Raw genomic sequence first — 20,373 nt, forward strand, 5'->3', positions numbered from 1 at the left:
CAGCTTTTACCACTTCTATTCAGCATAGTACTAGAACTTTTAGTCAGAGCAATTAACAAGGAAAAGAAACAAAATACAACCATATTGGAAAGAAAGAAGTAAAACTATCTCTATTCATATGTGACAAGATCAAAAATGTATATATTCTTAAAGAACCTTTAAGTCCATGGGGTAGCTGAGAGTTGGACATGACTCAGTGACTTTACTTTCACTTTTCACTTTCACGCACTGGAGAAGGAAATAGCAACCCACTCCAGTGTTCTTGCCTGGAGAATCCCAGGGATGGCGGAGCCTGGTGGGCTGCCGTCTATGGGGTCACACAGAGTCGGACACCACTGAAGTGACTTAGCAGCAGCAGCAGCAGTGCCACCTTGCCACAACAAAGATCCCACATGCTTCAACTAAGACTCGGTGCAGTCAAATATCGTGTTGTTTTTTTTTTTAATGAATTAAACACCTGAATTTAAGTGCTAAAGCTATAAAACTCTAAGAGAAAAACATAGGAGAAAATTTTCATGACCTTGAATTTGTCACAGTTTTTAAATATCACTCCTAAAGCACAAGAACAAAAGAAAGCAATAAATTGGACTTCATCAAAATGAAAACCTTTTGTGCATCAGATGGTATAAAAAACAGTGAAAAGACAACCCATAGAATGTGCAAAATTATTTGCAAGTCATATAAGGGTTTAAAATCTAGATAACAAAAATAAATTTTACAACTAAACAACCAAAAGAAAAACAACCCATTTTTTAAACTGAAGTATACCAGATGGTGAATACTGAACCAGATTGATTATATTCCTTGCAGTCAAAGTTGAAGAAGCTCTACACAGTCAGTAAAAACAAGACCTGAAGCTGACTATGGCTCAGATCATCAGCTCCTTATTGTAAAATTCAGACTTAAGTTAGAGAAAGTAAGGAAAATCACTAGGCCATTCAGGTATGACCGAAATCAAATCTCTTATGATTGCACCGAGGAGGTGATGAATAGATTCAAGGGATTAGAATTGATAGAGTACCTGAAGAACTATGGATGGAGGTTCATTGTACAGGAGGTAGTGATCAAAACCATACCAAAGGAAAAGAAATGAAAGAAGGCAAAATGGTTGTGTGAGGAGGCCTTACAAATAGCTGAGGAATGAAAAAAAGCAAAAGGTAAGGGAGAAAGGGAAAGATATACCCAACTAAATGCAGAATTCCATTCCAAAGAATAGCAAGGAGAGATGAGAAAGTCTTCTTAAGTTAACAATGAAAATAAAGAGAAAAACAATAGAACAGGAAAGAATAACGATCTCCTCATGAAAATTAGAGATACCAAGGGAACATTTCATGTAAAGATACACAAAGCAAAATGTGCAAGGACCTAACAGGAGCAGAAGAGATTAATAATAGGTTGCAAGAATACACAGAAGAACTGTACAAAAAAGTCTTAATGTCTCAGATAACTATGTAGTGTGGTCACTCACCTAGAGCCAGATATCCTGGAGTGTGAAGTCAGGTGGGCCTTAGGAAGCATTCCTATAAGCAAAGCTAGTGGAGGTGATGGAATTCCAGCTAAGCTATTTAAAAATCCTAAAAGATGATGCTGTAAAGTTCTGCACTCAATATGCCAGTAAATTTGGAAAACTGAGCAGGGCCACAGGACTGGAAAAGGTCAGTTTTTATTCCAATCCCAAAGAAAGGTAATGCCAAAGAATGTTCAAACCACTGTACAACCCATACAATTACACTCATTTCACATGCTGGCAAGGTAATGCTCAAAAGCCTTCAAGATAGGCTTCAGCAGTACATGAACCAAGAACTTCTGGATGTACAAATCAGATTTAGAAAAGGCAGAGGAACTAGAGATCAAATTGCAAACATCCATTGGATCATAGAGAAAGCAAGGGAATTCCAGACAAAAACATCTAATTCTGCTTCACTGACTACAGCATTTGACTGTGTGGATCACAACAAACTGTGGAAAATTGTTCAAGAGATGGGAATACCAGACCACCTTATCTGGCTCCTACGAAACCTGTATGCAGGACCAGAAGCAACAACTAGAACTGGACATGGAAAAACTGACTGGTTCAAAATTGGGATAAGAGTATGTCATGGCTGTATATTGTCACCCTGCTTATTTAACTTACATGCAGAGTACATCATGGGAAATGTTGGGCTGGATGAAGCAAAAGCTGGAATCAAGATTGCTGAGAGAAATATCAACAACCTCAGATATGTAGATGATACTACTCTAAAGGCAGAAAGCAAAGAGGAACTAAAGAGTCTCTTGATGCAGGTGAAAGAAGAGAGCAAAAAAGTTGACTTAAAACTCAACATTCAAAAAAGTAAGATCACAGCTGCTGCTGCTGCTGCTAAGTCACTTCAGTCGTGTCTGACTCTGTGTGACCCCATAGATGGCAGCCCACCAGGCTCCCCTGTCCCTGGGATTCTCCAGGCAAGAATACTGGAGAGGGTTGCCATTTCCTTCTCCAAAGCATGAAAGTAAAAAGTGAAAGTGAAGTCGCTCAGTCGTGTCTGACTCTTCGCAACCCCATGGACTGTAGCCTACCAGCTCCTCCATCCATGGGATTCTCCAGGCAAGAATACTGGAGTGGGTTGCCATTTCCTTCTCCAAAGATCACAGCATCCAGTCCCATTACTTCATGGCAAATAAGTGAGGAAACAATTAAAATAGCAGCATATTTTATTTTCCTGGGCTCCAAAATCACTGCAGACAGTGACTGCAGCCATGAAACTAAAAGATGCTTCCTCCTTGGGAAAAAAGCTATGACAACCCTAGACAGCATATTAAAAAGCAGAGACATCACTTTGCCAACAAAGGTCCACATAGTCAAAGCTATGGTTTTTCCAGCAGCCATGTATGGATGTAAGAGTTGAACCATAAAAAAGGCTGAAGGTAAAAGTGAAAGCCACTCAGTCATGTTCAACTCTTTCATTCATAGGCCAGAATACTGGAGTGGGTAGCCTTCCCCTTCTCCAGGCAATCTTCCCCACCCAGGGAACAAACCCAGGTCTCCCACATTGCAGGTGGATTCTTTACCAGCTGAGCCACAAGGGAAGCCCAAGAATACTAGAGTGGGTAGCCTATCCCTTCTCCAGCAAATGTTCCTGACCCAGGAATCAAACCAGGATCTCTTGCATTGCAGGCAGATTCTTTACCAACTGAGCTATCAGGGAAGCCCCAAAGAAGGATGAGCACCAAAGAACTGATGCTTTTGAACCGTGGTGTTGAAGAAGACTCTTGAGAGTCCCTTGGACAGCAAGGAGATCAAACCAGTCAATCCTAAAGAAATCAACCCTGAATATTCATTAGAAGGACTTGCTGAAGCTGAAGCTCCAATACTTTGGCCACCTGCTGCAAACAGCTGACTCATTGGAAAAAACCCTGATGCTGGGAAAGATAGATGGCAGGAAGAGAGGGGGGCGACAGAGGATGAGATGGTTGTGTGTACACACACACACACACACACACACACACATTCTTTTCCCTTATAGGTTATTACAGAGTATGGAATATAGTTTTCTGTGTTATACAGTAGGTCCTTGTTGGTTATCTGTTTTATATAAACAGTAGTTGCTGCTGCTGTTGCTAAGTCGCTTCAGTCGTGTCTGACTCTGTGCGACCCCATAGACGGCAGCCCACCAGGCTCCGCCATCCCTGGGATTCTCCAGGCAAGAACACTGGAGTGGGTTGCCATTTCCTTCTCCAATGCATGAAAGTGAAAAGTGAAAGTGAAGTCACTGAGTCGTGTCCAACCCTCAGCGACCCCATGGACTGCAGCCTACCAGGCTCCTCCGTCCATGGGAGTTTCCAGGCAAGAGTACTGGAGTGGGGTGCCATTGCCTTCTCCGATATAAACAGTAGTAGATGCATGTTAATCCCAACCACCTAATTTATCCCTCCCAGCCTTTTCCCTTTGGTAACCATAAGTTTGTTTTCGATCTAAGTCTGTTTCTGTCTTAAATAAGGTCATTAGTATCTTTTTCACATTTCATATATAAGCAATATTATATGATATATGTCTTTGTCTGGCTTACTTCACTTAGCATGTTAATCTCTAGGTCCATCCATGTTGCTGCAAATGGCATTATTTCATTATTTCTTATGGCTGAGTAATATTCCATTGTGTATATACACCACATCAGTATTGATTCATCTGTTGATGGATACTTAGGTTGCTTCCATGTCTTGGCTATTTATAAATAGTATTGCAATGAACACTTGAGTGCATGTATCTTTTTCTATTACAGTTTCCTCAGGGTATATGCCCAGTAGTGGGATCGTTGGGTCACATGGTAGTTTTATTCCTAGTTTTTAAAGCAACCTCCATACTGTTCTCCATAGTAGCTGCACCAATTTACATTCCCAACAACACTGTAGGAGGGTTCTTTTTCTCCACATCCTCTCCACCATTTATTATTTGTAGACTTTTCAATGATGGTCATTTTGACCAGAGTGAGGTGATACTTCACTGTAGGAAAAACAACCCAACTTTATTTTTATTTAAATAGCAGGAGATAATTTCTTACAGTTCTGAAGGTTAGAAAAGTCCAAAATTAAAGTTTAACCATCACTTTTCTATGGTAAAGGCTCTCTTCCCAGAGCTGCCTTCTTGCATGATAGGGTAGAGGATGTGAGAAAAGCAAGTTCTCTGGTGCCCTTCTTATAAGGGTACTAACTCCATCATGAAGGCCCTTCCTCATCTAAGCTTAATTACCTCCCCAAAACCCTACCACCATACACATTGAGAGTTAAGGCTTCACCAGATAAGTTTGGGGCAAGAGGGGACACAGTTTAGTTCATAGCATTTTGTAAAAACTGGCACCAGTAGAAATGCTAAATATTTTAATGTTCAGCAACTTGTAACACTATTTATAACAACATTTAAAATCATATTAATATAGTTGTAATCTTAAAAATTCCCATTTTAAAAGATCAAAGGACTTTAATACGTATGTCCCAAGGAAGCTATAAAAGTAACTGGTAAGCACATGAAAAGATGCTTAGTGTCATTAGTTAGTAGGGAAATGCAAGCCAAAGGCACAATAAGAAACTACTTCACACCTACTAAGATGGCTATAATAGTAAATTTTTTAAAAGCCCAGACAATAACAAGTGTTGCTAAGGGTGTGGAGAAACTGAAACCCGAATTCAACTGCTGGTGAGAATGTAAAATGGTACAGCCACTATGAGAAAGAGTTTGGTGGTACATCGAAAAGTTAAACATAAAATTACCATATTACCAACCATTCAAGTCTTAGATTAAAACAGCTAAAAGCAGGGATTCTGATACTTGTACACCAGTGTTCATTACAGCATTATTCACAGTAACCAAAAGGTGGAAACAACTCAAGTATCTATCAATTGATGAACAGATAAACAAAATTAGGTATATACATACAATGAAATATTATTCAGCCATAGAAAGCAACCCAGTTCTGATACATACCATGATATGCACCTTGAAAATATTAATGCTAAGTGAAATAAGTCAGACACAAAAGGATAAATATTATATGATTCCATTTATTTAAAATATCTAGAACAAGCAAATTCACAGAGACAGAAAGTAAATTAGAGGTTACCAGGGGAGGCAGTGATGAGGAGTATTTGTGTAATGAGTACAGAGTTTCTATCAGTACAGAGTGGTGACGGTTATACAACACTGTGAATGTACTAGTGCCACTGAATTGCATGCTCAAAAATTGTTAAAATGGCAAATTTTATGTTACATATACTTTAGTTCAATAAAAAATTATAGTAGAATGTCACCTCATAAAGATAGAAAGAAGGATAGAGTTAGAAAAATAGCCAGGTGTCAACCGTCACAGTACCAATTCAGGCAGGAAATCTCAACAGATAGTGTAAGTTGGATGAGAAACTGGATTTTACAAAGTCTCAGAGCACCACCTCACAAAACACTGAGGAATAACAAAGGGAAGAAAATACATAAGTTTGAAACCTGTAAGACACCATTTTAACCAAGAGATCAAAATCAGCACCACCACCAATAGAATAAATCAATCTTGTATGTCACTCAGCAGAATCATTTCTGTGATTTTCTGGCCCCAAATTCATAACCTAGTCTAATCATAAGGAATCTTTGAACAAACCCTAATTTGGTTAAAGAGAGGTAATTGGGGAGATGTCATTTAAGGGTTTAAACTTGCAGCTAGTAGATAATTTCTGGAAATCTAATGTACAACAGTGATTATAGTCAACAATACTGTGCTGTAAATTTTTAAATTGCTAAGGAACTAGATCTTGACTCTTCTCAACACAAAAAAATGACATTTATGTGATATGACAAAGGTGTTAGCTAACACTACTCCAGTAACCACACTGCAAATTAAAAGCGTATCAGATCAACATGTGAAATACCTCAAATTTATACAGTGTTATATGTCAAAATACCTCAATAAAATTTCTTTTTAATTTTTGAAAAATAAATTAAGTCACATTCTACAAAACAGCTGTTCTAGAATCTTCAAAATTGTCAAGGTCATGAAAGTCAAGGCAAAAGTGAGGAAGTTTTCCAGTGAAAGAGACTAGAGACTAAGTGAATCCCAGAAAGAATCCATTTTGTGTAAAGAACAGCATTGAAAAACTTGAACTAGGTCTCAGGGCAAAGGGTATATAGGAATTCTTTGTAAGATTCTTGTTACGGTTTTGTAACTGTGAAATTGTTTTTATTTTTTTTAAAGACTAGAAGAGTACCTCCACATAATATTCAGTTCAGTTCAGTCGCTTAGTCGTGTCTGACCCTTTGCGACCCCATGAATCACAGCACGCCAGGCCTCCCTGTCCATCACCAACTCCCGGAGTTCACTGAGACTCACGTCCATCGAGTCCGTGATGCCATCCAGCCATGTCATCCTCTGTCATCCCCTTCTCCTCCTGCCCCCAATCCCTCCCAGCATCAGAGTCAAGTTACTAAATTAAGTTCTACATCATAACAGAGAATTTGAGAAAAAAGTAAGACCAGTTTCACATGAAGGTACACATGATGGAGCCCTGAGACCATCCTGATACCAAGACTGAAGTAACCATAGGCCTGAAATAGGGGAGAAAAAATGGAAAAGGGAGGTAAAGTGGAAAAATTTTAAATTATCTACTCTGGAATATTGATGAACTCCAGTCTGAGAAAAAGGTTTTATTTATCCTTTCAAACTGCTCACACTCCAAATCCCAATATAGAAAAATACTATGGCAATGATATGAATAGCTGCTATCAACCTTGTCAGTAGGGCAATAAACTGATTTTTTCTTTCTTTCATCATGTACCATGACATATGGAGGAAATATTACCAAAGTATTTTGACAATAAAAGGGAAAGCAAAGAAATGTTAAGTAACCTGTATCACTTTTTAGAACACCTGTTCTATTAAAGAACAAAAGAAGCCAAATATTTCAAATCTTGGCTAAGTAAGTAAATCTTATACAAAATATAAACTCTATAGGATCACATGAAGTAGTAATGAGTCTGTATTTTCAAATTCGTGGAGAATGAAGGCAGAGATTTCACTCACCATTTGGGGAAGCCTCATCAACATATCTTTACAGCGTAGTATACAACTAGATGCTCTTTGAAAATCCCCTTCAGCAACTGCCTGGGAAAGCAAAAAACAAAATATCAGTAACTGGTTAAAATGAATAACAAGCTACATGTCTAAAAGTCAATTCTGACATGTGAACTGCTGTTAAAAGGTCTTGATTTGTTTACTTCTTCTTTTCCAATGTGGATTCCTACTATTTTTCTTCTCTGAATGCTATGGCTAGGGCTTCGAAAATTATGTTGAATAACAGAGGTGAGAGTGGGCACTCTTATCTTGTTCCTGACTTTAGAAGAAATGCTTTCAGCTTTTCACCATATAGGACTGTGGGTTTACTGCATATGGCCTTTATTATGTTAAGGTATGACTACTTTCTGAAGAGTTTTTAATCATAAATTATGATTTAATTATAAATCATAATTTTCTCCAAGGCTTTCTATGCATCTATCGAGATGACCAGTTTGTTAATATGGTGTATCTTCTTCAGCTCCATAGTTCAAAAGAATCAATTCTTTGATGCCCAAGCCTTCTTTATGGTCCAACTCTCACATCCATGTATTTGTTGCTGTTCAGTCACTTGGTCATGTCTGACTATCTGCGACCCAATGGACTGCAGCACACCAGGCTTTCCTGTCCTTCACCACCTCCTGGAACTTGCTCAAATTCATGTCCAATGAGTCAGTGATGCCATTCAACCATCTTGTCCTCTGTTGTCCCCTTCTCCTCCAGCCTTCAACCTTTCCCAGGATCAGGGTCTTTTCTAATGAGTCAGCTCTTCACATGAGGTGGCCAAAGTATTGGAGCTTTAGCATCAGTCCTTCCAATGAATATTCAGGACTGATTTCCCTCAGGATTAACTGGTTTGATCTCTTTGCAGTCCAGGGGACTTTCAAGGGTCTTCTCGAACACCACAGTTCAAAACCATCAAGTCTTTGGTGCTCAGCCTTCTTTATGGAGCAACTCTCACATCCATACATAACTACCAGAAAAACCATAGCTGACTATATGGACCTTTGTTGGGAAAGTAATGTCTCTGCTTTTTAATATGCTGTCTAGGTTTGTCATAGTTTTTCTTCCAAGAAGCAAGTGTCTTTTAATTTCATGGATATAGTCACCATCCACGGTGATTCTGGAGCCAAAGAAAAAAAAGTCTGTCACTGTTCCCACTGTTTCCCCATCTACTGGCATGAAGTGATGGGACCAGATGCCATGATCCATCTTTTGAATGCTGTGTTTTAACCCAGTATTTTCACTCTCCTCTTTCACCTTGATCAAGAGGCTCTTTAGTTCTTTTTTGCTTTCTGCCATAAGGGCGGTATTTGGAAAACTCAGCAGTGGCCACAGGACTGGAAAAGGTCAGTTTTCATTCCAATCCCAAAGAAGGCAATGCCAAAGAACGTTCAAACTACCACACAATTGCACTCATTTCACACACTAGCAAAGTAATGCTCAAAATTCTCCAAGCCAGGCTTCAACAGTACGTGAACTGTGAACTTCCAGATGTTCATGTTGGATTTACAAAAGGCAGAGGAAGCAGAGATCAAATTGCCAACATCCGTTGGATCATTGGAAAAGTGAGAGCGTCTGGGCTGGATGAAGCACAAGATGGAATCAAGATTGTGGGGAGAAATATCAATCACCTCAGATATGCAGATGACACCACACTCAGGGCAGAAAGTGAAGAAGAACTAGAGAGCCTCTTGATGAAAGTAAAGAGGAGAATGAAAAAGCTGGTTTAAACTAAACATTCAGAAAACTAAGATCATGGCATCTAGGCCCATCATCTCATGGCAAATAGATGGGAAAACAATGAAAACAGTGAGAGACTTTATTTGGGGGGGGGGGGCTCCAAAATCACTGCAGATGGCGATTGCAGCCATGAAATTAAGACACTTGCTCCTTGGAAGAAAAGCTATGACCAACCTAGATAGCATATTAAAAAGCAGAGATCTTACTTTGCCAACAAAGGTCTGTTTTGTCACAGGCATTGTTTTTCCAGTAGTCATGTATGGATGTGAGAGTTGGGACTATAAAGAAAGCTGAGCACCGAAGAATTGATGGTTTTGAACTGTGGTGTTGGAGAAAACTCTTGAGAGTCCCTTGGACTGCAAGGAGATCCAACCAGTCCATCCTAAAGGAAATCAGTCCTAAATATTCATTGGAAGTACTGATGCTGAAGCTGAAACTCCAATACTTTGGCCACCTGATACGAAGAGCTGACTCATTTGAAAAGACCTTGAGGCTGGGAAAGATTGAAGGTGGGAGGAGAAGGAGACGACAGGATGAGATGGTTGGATGGCATCACCGACTCAATGGACACGAGTTTGAGTAAGCTCCTGGAGTTGGTGATGGACAGGGAGGCCTGGTGTGCTGCAGTCATGAGATGGCAAGGAGTTGGACACGACTGAGCAACTGAACTGAACTGTACTGAATAAGGGTGGTATCATCTGTATATCTGAGGTTACTGATATTTCTCGCAGCAATCTTGATTGCAGCTTGTGCTTCAACATCCACATCCATGTATGACTACTGGAAAAAACCATAGCTTTGAGTAGACAGACCTTTGTCAGCAAAGTGGTGACAAAGCAGACCTTTGTCTGATTTTTAATACACTGTCTAGGTTTGTCATAGTTTTCTTTCCAAGGAACATGGGTCTTTTAACATTGTGGCTTCAGTTACCATCCACAGTGATTTTGGAGCCCAAGAAAATAAAATCTGTCACTGCTTCTACTTTTTCCCCTTCTATCTGCCATGAAGCAATGGGACTGGATGCCATGATCTTAGTTTATTTGAATGTTGAATTTTAAGCCAGGCTTTTCACTCTCCTCTTTCACTCTCATCGAGAAGCTCTTTAATTCCTCTTCACTTTCTGCCACTAAAGTGGTATCATCTGATCTGAGGCTGTTGATATTTTCCCCAGAAATCTTGATTCCAACTTGTGATTCATTCAGCCCAGCATTTGATGTACTCTGCACTGAAGTTAAATAAACAGGGTGACAATACACAGCCTTGATGTACTCCTTTCCCAATTTTGAACCAGGCTGGTTCTAAACTCTGGTTCTAACCGCTGCTTCTTGACCCACATTCAGGTAACTCAGATGACAGGTAAGGTATTCCCATCTCTTTAAGAATTTTCCACAGTGTGTTGTGATCCACACAGTCAAAGGCTTTATTTAGCATAGTCAATAAAGCAGATGTTTTTCTGGAATTCCCTTATTTTCTCTATGATCCAACAAATGTTGGCAATTTGATCTCTGGTTCCTCTACCTTTTCTAAGTCCAATTTGTACATCTAGAAGTTCTCAGTTCACATACTGTTGAAGCCTAGCTTGAAGGATTTTGAACATTACCTTACTAGCATGCAAAATGAGCATAATGTCCAGTAGTTTGGACATGCTTTGGCATTGCCCTTCTTTAGGACTGGAAGGGAAGCTAACTTTTTCCAGTCCTTTTTCGTGCTCATCCTTGCATGAAATGTTCTCTTTATCACTCAAATTTTCTTGAAGAGATCTCTAGTCTTTCCCATTTTATTGTTTTATAATGATTCTTCATTATACCTATCATAATATTGTTTTTATTTAAGTATGTATATGAAGAATATCCACTCTCACACATTTATGTAGTTGGAAAACAGTCTTTTCAGGTAATTGTGGCTATTCTTCTTTGATACAACACCAAAACTCAGTAAGCGGCAGTTTCTTAAAGCTTAGTTGTAATGTGAATTCTGGAACCATACAAATGAACTTTTCATAAATAAACTTTTCCATTAAAACTCATGGAGTTTTACTTGATGAGTCCATCAAAGGGCTATAAGTGGGCAGGCATGAATTGTGACAATATGAACTGGAAATTTGGAAAATATTGGTTAACTAAGTTATGTAGATATACCAAAGGTTGACACACTGCATTATAACATGTCCAAAAAAAAATCATTCATACTCACCACTCTTATTCAACATAGTATTGAAAGTCCTAGCCAGCACAATAGGTTAGAAAAGAAAACTTATATAGATTTGAAAGGAATAAAATCATCCCTATCTGTGGATGACATGATAGCCTACATAGACAATTTAAAAAAATTTACCGAAAAATTCTAGAATAAGTCAATTTAGCAAAGAGATAAGATACAAGATTAGGAGTAGATAAGATACAAGATTAAGAGTAAAGGGACAAACTAGGTGCTTAAATAGTTAACTCTACCGCATGCATGCATGTGTGTTAAGTTGCTTCAATCGTGTCTGACTGTGACCCTGTGGACCATAGCCTGCCAGATTTCTCTGCCCATGGGTTTTTCCAGGCAGGAATACTGGAGTGGGTTTCCATTTCCTCCTCCAGGGGATCTTCCCAACCCAGGGATCAAACCCACATCTTTTATATCTCCTACGCTGGCAGGTGGTAGTCCTGCCAACTCATGCCAACCCCACTAGGGGATTGTAAGTAGGAAAAATATATAGTCCCTGTAAGTTAATTACTTAAGAAAGCAGGTTTGCTTAATTGCAAAGCAAAGCAGGCTTGCTCAGCAACAGAAGCATGAGACAAGCCCCCAAACAATAAAATAATGGTGGCAAGAGACCAACATCCTGTCCAGTGCACACAATAAATTAATGACCCCTAGGACATGCTCTCTGCACATATTTAAAACAATAACAATAATTTGTGGACCTAGCTTGACAATGTAGAAACAAGACAACTCCCTTGCCCAACCTGGAAGAGGAGATGATGATGGAAGCATGGTATCTACTCAAGAAAGACAAAGAAGGTCTTCTCCTCTTCCCCACTTTTCCTTTGATTATGAAACTATAGCCCAGTTAGTTCTTGGGGGCATAGCACCCTTTCACCCGCCCACTTATAGCCCTTGCAAATGACTTATTCTAATAAATCACTTATCTAACACTTTGCCTCTCACTAAATTCTTTCTGTACTGAGATATAAACTTCAGAGCTTTCTGAAACACCACCCAATGGTTTCAAATAGACTAAAGTTAATAGTCCAGAAATAAATGGTTACATTTAGGGTCAACTGATTTTTGACAAGGGTACAAAGACAAGTCAATGAAGAAAGAATAGCCTTTTATAAAAAATGATGGTAGGACTGGATATTCAATACAAAACAATAAAATTGGATATCTACCTCATACCATATGAAAAAAATGACTCAAAGTGGATCAAAGGCTTAAATGTAAAAGCTAAAAGCTATAAAATTCTTAACTAAAATATAGGAGTAAATCTTCCTGATCTTGGGTTAGGTAATGGTCTCTCTGATATGACAACTAAAGCACACGCAACAAATGAAAATAATAAATGTCAATTCTTCCCAAATTGATATATAGGCTGAACACAAAATGTAAATTCTAGTAAAATTTTTTGAAAATGTGGACAAGATTATTCTAAAATTTATATGTAAAGGAAAAGGAATTAGAATAACTAAAATAATTCTGAAAATAATAATAAAATGGAAAGAATCACTCTACCCATTTACAAGACATCATTGGCTATAGTAATCAAGACAGTGTGATAGTGAAAGGGGGATATACCAATATATCAAAAGGAAAGAATAAATATACCAGAAATACCAATAGATCCACCCACACAAGTATGGCCAACTGATATTTAACAAATGTGCAAAAGCAATTCAATGGTGGAGGGATAGTCTTTTTAACTAAAGGTGCTGGAGCAATTAGATATCCATAAACAAAAAAGGAAACTAAATCTCACACCTTACAGAAAAATTAACTCAAAATCAAATACAGATTTAAATGTTAAAGGTAAAGCTATAAAACTTTTAGAAGAAAATATAGGAGAATATTTTCATATTTAGGGTTTGGTGAAGAGTTTGAGACATGACACCAAAAGCATAATCCATAATAGGAAAATATCAACTGGACTTAAAATTACTTTTGTCTGCAACCCTATTGAACAGACAAGTTACAAACTACGAGAAAATATTTCCAAACACATATTTGCCAAAGAACTCAAATCTAGACTATATAATTTATAAAATTCACAGTAAAAAACCAAACAGTACAATTAGAAAATGCTCAAGACATGAACAGACATCTCACTTAAAGAGAACATACAAGTGGCAAATAAGTACATGAAAAAGAAATTCAACATCATTAGCCATTAGTGAAATGCAAATTAAAATTGATGAAATATTACCACACATCTAACAATAGCTAAAATAAATTAGGCACAATACCAAATGCTTGTATGCATGCAGAGAATGGGATCTCTCAGATATTGCTGGTGGGAATTAAAATGGCACAGCCATTCCATAAAACGTTTGACTTGACAGTTTCTTCAAAAATAGACAGCTAAACATATACTACCCATTTGATCCAGCATTTACAGTCCTGGGCATTTATCCACAGAAATAAAAATCTATGTTCAAACAAAAATCTAAAAACAAAACAAAACAAAACACTACACACAACTGTTCTTGTCAATTTTATCTGCAAAAGCCAAAATTGGAAACAACCCAAATTCCTTCAATAGTGAATGGCTAGACAAATTGTGGTATATCTATACCACAGAATACTACTTGCAAATAAAAAACAAACTATTGATAACAGAAAACTTGGATGAATGTCAAAGGAATTATGCTAAGTGAGAAAAGTAAACATGAAAAGGTTACATACTATACCATTCCGTTTTTATGTACCACTCCAAAATGACAAAATCATAGAACTGGGGAATAGGTTATTGGTTGCCTGGGACTGAGGACAGGAGAATGGGTATGACTACAAAGGTGAAGCATGAGGAATCTTTGTGGTCATGGAACTTTTCTCTATCTTGACTGTGGTGGTGATCGTGGGGATAGTGGTTACCCAAATCTATCCATGTGATAAAACTGTATAGAAGAACAGATACATATGAGTTCACATAAAACTGGTAAAATATGAATAAGATTTATGGATTGTACCAATGTCAACTCCTTATGCAAGATGTCACCAAGGATGAAAAGTGGGTGAAAGGTACACTAGAGCTCTACTATTTTTGCAACTTCCTGTGAATCTATATTTTAAATAAAAAGGTTTTAAAAGTCATATTAGCTAATACCATCATTGATTTCATCAGAGAAGTCTAAGTATCTGGAAGCTCTCATGGTCATGGGAGAGATATACAAGTTTTCCAAACTTCTAATTTTTACTTTTTTAAAAGTTTAAATTTTATCACCGGCAACAAATAGTTGGTTGCCTTCCTTGAAATCACATTCCCATTTCATTCATTTTTATGAAAATGTCTGCTAAATACCCAAGTCTGAATTAACAAAGTTTATCTATCAGTCAGTCTTTCCAGTAAAAATGGTGTTCTGTGAAAACAAAAGTAGCTAACTCAGCTCACAACCCAAAGAATTACATATGGGCCTTTCCTCAAGACAATCCTCACACTTCAATATACAGCAGAAATACTATGGGAACTTCCCTTTACATTACTTAGAATATTAAAACGTTATATACTCAAGAGTCAAAGTTTAATAAAACTAATCATTTTTATTGCTTCACCAAGGGCATTTTAAAGTAAAACCATAATTCTTTTTACACCAAGGGTGTAGCAATGAAGAATACAATGACAACTAGTAAAGTATATGCCACTGTCTTGATTATTGTTTAAGTATCAGCAGTTTTACCCACCACTGCTTTTGAACCACTAATACAAATGTCAACAGAGTAAAAAAAGCAAATGCTCTGAATTACCAGAATACTTTTGACCTCAGAGATCTCCCACCATACTAACTTCTTCTACTGCCTCATCATCCACCCAGCACTTAAACTGCTATAGTCTGTCTTCTGTTTTTTACTTTGCCAATGATATTGCTTTCTAAGGTCACTATCATCTTCCAGAATGCCAGATCCTATAGCCTTTTCTTCATCCTCATTTTTTTTCCTATTTCTCTGAAGCACTGACCACTGCTAATCATCCAATTTTCCCTTGAAATTCTCTTTTCCTCTCATACATGACTCACTTTTATAGTCCTCTATCTCTGGCATGTCATCCCATCTTTATGTTTGCTTTACTTTTTGCTACATTCTCCCCCTTCCCCAACCCCAACAACATGTATACATTTGTGAAATGAATTAGTTTTCTTATTCTCCCTTTTCTGTCTCTGAACTGAATGGTTTAGTTCTTCTCACTGAGCATAAATGTTTGCTTCCTTTATCTGCCCCCTTCATTTCCATTCTTGTTGCTAATACTACAGTCCAAGCTCTTATCATTTCATGCTTACACTTATGGTAGATTTATTTTTTCAATCCAGTCTAAGCATTATTGACAGATCGCACTTTGTGGTACCTTATCCTTTCCCAAAAACCTTCAACCACTACACTACCTTTAAAAATTATTTTTTCAAAGAGCCTTCTCAATTTGGGCCTTCTCAACTTGACCCAACTTATTTCTTAAAACTCAGTCCTTACTATACCCTTTCACAAATACTTTCCTTTGAATAAACAGATCATTGAATAGTCCTTAAACCAGACATGCACATTTCTATCTGCATGACTTTGCTCATGCTCAAGTCTGTGTTATGCTTGGAATATCCTGTGCCATCTTCCCTGCTTATCTAAATCTTTTCCTTTCTCCAAAGTGCAAACTATGTTTTAAATCCTTTGCGTGTGGCCCTCTAACAACCCAGCCCACAATAATCTCACCCCCTGCTTCCCCTTTCCTACAATCATATAGCACTTGTCTATACCAGTGTCTCTCAATCTTTTATAGTTTATATACTACTGTCAGGAGTATATTGCTTAGAGAAATATCAACAACCTCAGATATGCAGATGACACCACCCTAATAGCAGAAAGTAAACAGTAACTTAAGAGTCTCTTGATGAAGGTGAAAGAGGAGAGTGAAAAAGCTAGCTTAAAACCCAACATTCAGAAAACTAAGATCATGGCAACCAGCCCCATCACTTCACGGCAAATAGATGGGGAAACAATGGAAAGTGACTTGGGTTCCAAAATCGCTACAGACAGTGACTACAATGATGAAATTAAAAGACGCTTGCTCTTTGGGGAAAAAAAGCTATGACAAACCTAAACAGCGTATTAAAAAGCAGAGACATTACTTTGCCAAAAAAGGTCCACATAATCAAAGCTATGGTTTTTCCAGTAGTCATGTACAGATGTAAGAGCTGGACCATAAAGGAGGCTGACTATCGAAGAATTGATGCTTTTGAATTCTGGTGCTGGAGAAGACTCTTGAGAGTCCCTTGGACAGCAAGGAGACCAAACCAGTCAATCCTAAAGGAAATCAACCCTCAGTACTCACTGGAAGGACTGATGCTGAAGCTGAAGCTCCAATACTTTGGCCACCTGATGCAAAGAGCCAACTCATTAGAAAAGACCCTGATGCTGGGAAAGATTGAGAGCTGGAAGAGAAGAGAGTGACAGAGGATGAGATGGATGGATAGCATCACTGACTCAATGGACCTGAGTTGGAACAAACTCTGGGAGATAGTAAAGGACAGGGAAGCCTGGTGTGCTGCTGTTCATGGGGTCACAAAGAGTCAGACACAACTGAACAACTGGAAACAATACTACCATCACTCTTCAGGGTGACAAACAGGTCAGAGAGGGATAACAGGAAAGTAGCTTCATTTGTAGAACATGCATTTAACATATTATTTATTATGTGCCAGCTACCATACTAGATACTGCTAATACTTAACTAGTAGGAAAGAGAGAGGACCAAGGCTCTTGGTATAATAAAGGTAGTGGACTTTCCAATTGACTTACATCTTCAGGACACCCTTCACCACAGTCTTTATGGATAAGCTAATGGCTCATATGCTCCTATGACCATACCATCTTTTATAAGTGCTCTTACTCTACTAAAGAGTGAAGGGTAGGAGGGAGTGGGAGGGAGGCTCAAGAGGGAGGGGATATATGTATACTTATGGTTGCACAGCAGAAACTAACACAACATTGTAAAAGAATTAGCCTCTAATTAAAAATAAATTTTAGAAAGAAATCAAATTGTTTTAAATAAATAAACTCAGCAAAATTTTCAAGGCCATTAAAAAAAAAGAGGAAAGGGAGCAGCAGAGGACATAGCCAGCAGAAAGAGGCATTGCCAACAGACAAGGGAAATGGGTTAATTTGGAGAAACACCAAGATCTACAGTTCCTTCTACAGTGCTAAAAGGTTATCAATGGATAATCTGTGGCACAAGGGTAAACACAATACTTGCATCACCTTACCACCTTAAACAAAGTCTGTGCTCCACCTGATCTATGCCACTCATCTTGCACTTATATTGTCCTTTGTCCATTTTCAAAAAGTATTTATAACCTAAATTCCAAACTAGCTTATCATTTTCTTAAGGGTGGTAACCATACCTTAAAAAAAAAAAAAAAAAAGAGGCAAGAATGTACAATAAAGATAGTCTCTGAAACAAGTGGTGCTAGGAAAACTGGACAACTACATGCAAAAGAATGATATTAGACCATTTTCTCTTACCAAATACCAAAGTAAGCTCAAAATGGATTAAAAACCTAAAATGAAGGACTGAAAGTCATAAAACTCCTAGAAGAAAACATAGGCAGAAAACTCATTAACATAAATACTAGCAATATTTTTTTGGATCTTTCTCTTAAGGCAAAGGAAATAAAAGCAAAAATAAACAAGTGAGACCCAAACTTAAAGCTTTTGCACAGCAAAGGAAACCAATGACAAAATGAAAAGACAATCAATTGAACGGGAGGAAATATTTGTAAATGATATGACCAATAAGGGATTAATATCCAAAATATATAAATAGTTCATACAACTCAACATCAAAAAAGCAAACAGTCTGATTAAAAATGGGCAGGTCTAAACAGACAGTTTCCAAAGAAGACCTTCAGAAGGCCAACAGGCACATGAATAGATGCTGAACCTAACTAATGCAAGTCAAAACCACAATGAGATATCGATTCACACCTGTCAGAATGGTTATCAGAATGAACACAAATGACAAATGTTGCCAAGAATGTGGAAAAAAGGGAACCCTCATACACTATGGGCTGTAAACTGGTACAGTTAGTATGGAGAACAGGATAGAAGTTTCTCAAACACTAAAAATAGCACCACCATATGACTCAGCCATTTCATTCCTGGGTATATAACTGAAAAATAAAACACTAACTCGAAAAGATACATTCACCCCAATGTTCACAGCAAAATTATTTACAATTGCCAACATATGGAAGCAATCTAAGTATCCATCAATAGATACCAAAAGAAGATGTGGTATGTATATGTACTGGAGTACAGCTGCTGCTGTGGCTAAATAGCTTCAGTCATGTCCGACTCTGCAACCCCACAGACGGCAGCCCACCAGGCTTCCCCATCCCTGGGATTCTCCAGGCAAGAACACTGGACTGGGTTGCCATTTCCTTCTCCAATGCATGAAAGTGAAAAGTGAAAGTGAAGTTGCTACTCAGCCATAAAAAAATAAAATTTTGCCATCTGCAACAACATAGATGGACTTGGGAGGGTACTATGCTAAAAAGTGAAATAAGCCAGACAGAGAAAGAAAAATGCTGTATGATATCCCTTGTATGTGGAATCTAAAAACTGCATCAAACTAGTGAATAAAACAAACAAAAAGACTCACAGATGCATAGAACAAACTTGCAGTTACCAATAAGGAGAGGGGAGGGGGGTAAGGGTTATATAGGGGTAGGGGATTAAGAGGTACAAACTATTATGAATAAAATAAGCTATAAGAATATATTGTATAATATGGGAATATTTTATAATAACTATAAATGGAGTATAACCTTTAAAATTGTCAATCACTATAGTGTACATATGTAACATGTAACACTGTACATCAACTATACATCAACAAAACAGTAAATAAAATAAACCATATAGGTCTTTTTCACATGAACTACTATCAAGCCAAATGTATCCCTGTCACAGTATATAATATAGAGTTGTGATCTCTTAAATATTAGATTTTTATAGGCCTGAGGAGGTTAAATAACAGCGCAAGGTCATAGAGCAAGTTGGTAGAGGAGTTAAGATATAAGACCAAGACCTGCTGGACTTCATATCAATTTTTCAGTGGTTGCATTAAAGTAACCGACAAAGGATATTAACATTTAAAAGCAAACAAAATTACCACAAAGGGTTCTCTTTTTATACAGTAACGTAATTTGAGTGAACTCCAAGAGACAATGGGGGACAGAGGAGCCTGGTGTGCTGTAGTACATGGGGGGGGGTCACAAAAGAGTTGGACATGACTTAGAGACTGAACAACAACAAAGTTTTGGGTAGGGAGTGTTAGACTAAAAGTCAGAGAATCATGGTTCTAGTCTTAGATCTTCAATTAACTTGCATCATCTCTCTGAATCTCAGTTTCATCATTTAAAAAATGAGAAGGAATTAAAACCTAACTAAATGGGTAATATCTCATATCCATGGATCAAAACACTTAACATTATTAAGACAGCAATACTCCTCAAACTGATTATTAAGATAGCAATACTCCTCAAACAGATTCATTGGTTTTCTTATCAAAATCCCAGCTGGCTTTGTTGCAAAAATTAACAAGCTTTTCCTAAAATTCATATGCAAATGTGAGAGACCCAGGAAAGTCAAATAATCCTGAAAAATAGCAAAGCTGGAAAATTCACCCTTCCTTATATCAAAACTGACTACACAGCTACTGTACTCAAGACACCATAGCACTGGTATAAGGACAAACATACACATCAATGGAACAGAATCAACAGTTCAGAAATAAATCCTCACATTTCTGATCAATTAATTTTTGACAAGGGTGATAAAACCATTCAATGGGGAAAGAACAGTCTTCAACAAATGG

General features: G+C 37.7%; 1 protein-coding gene across 1 annotated transcript in view; it reads right to left on the bottom strand.

Annotated features, from left to right (window-relative positions):
• TEX11 (testis expressed 11) overlaps positions 1-20,373 on the bottom strand; it is a 243,070-nt gene that overhangs the window by 169,278 nt on the left and 53,419 nt on the right. Inside the window, exon 8 of the mRNA XM_070291774.1 lies at positions 7,539-7,619. Within this exon, the coding sequence (XP_070147875.1) occupies positions 7,539-7,619 (81 nt within the window). The remainder of the gene's footprint in view (positions 1-7,538; positions 7,620-20,373) is intronic.

Source organism: Ovis canadensis, chromosome X, assembly GCF_042477335.2.
Source record: "Ovis canadensis isolate MfBH-ARS-UI-01 breed Bighorn chromosome X, ARS-UI_OviCan_v2, whole genome shotgun sequence".
NCBI lineage: Eukaryota > Metazoa > Chordata > Mammalia > Artiodactyla > Bovidae > Ovis > Ovis canadensis.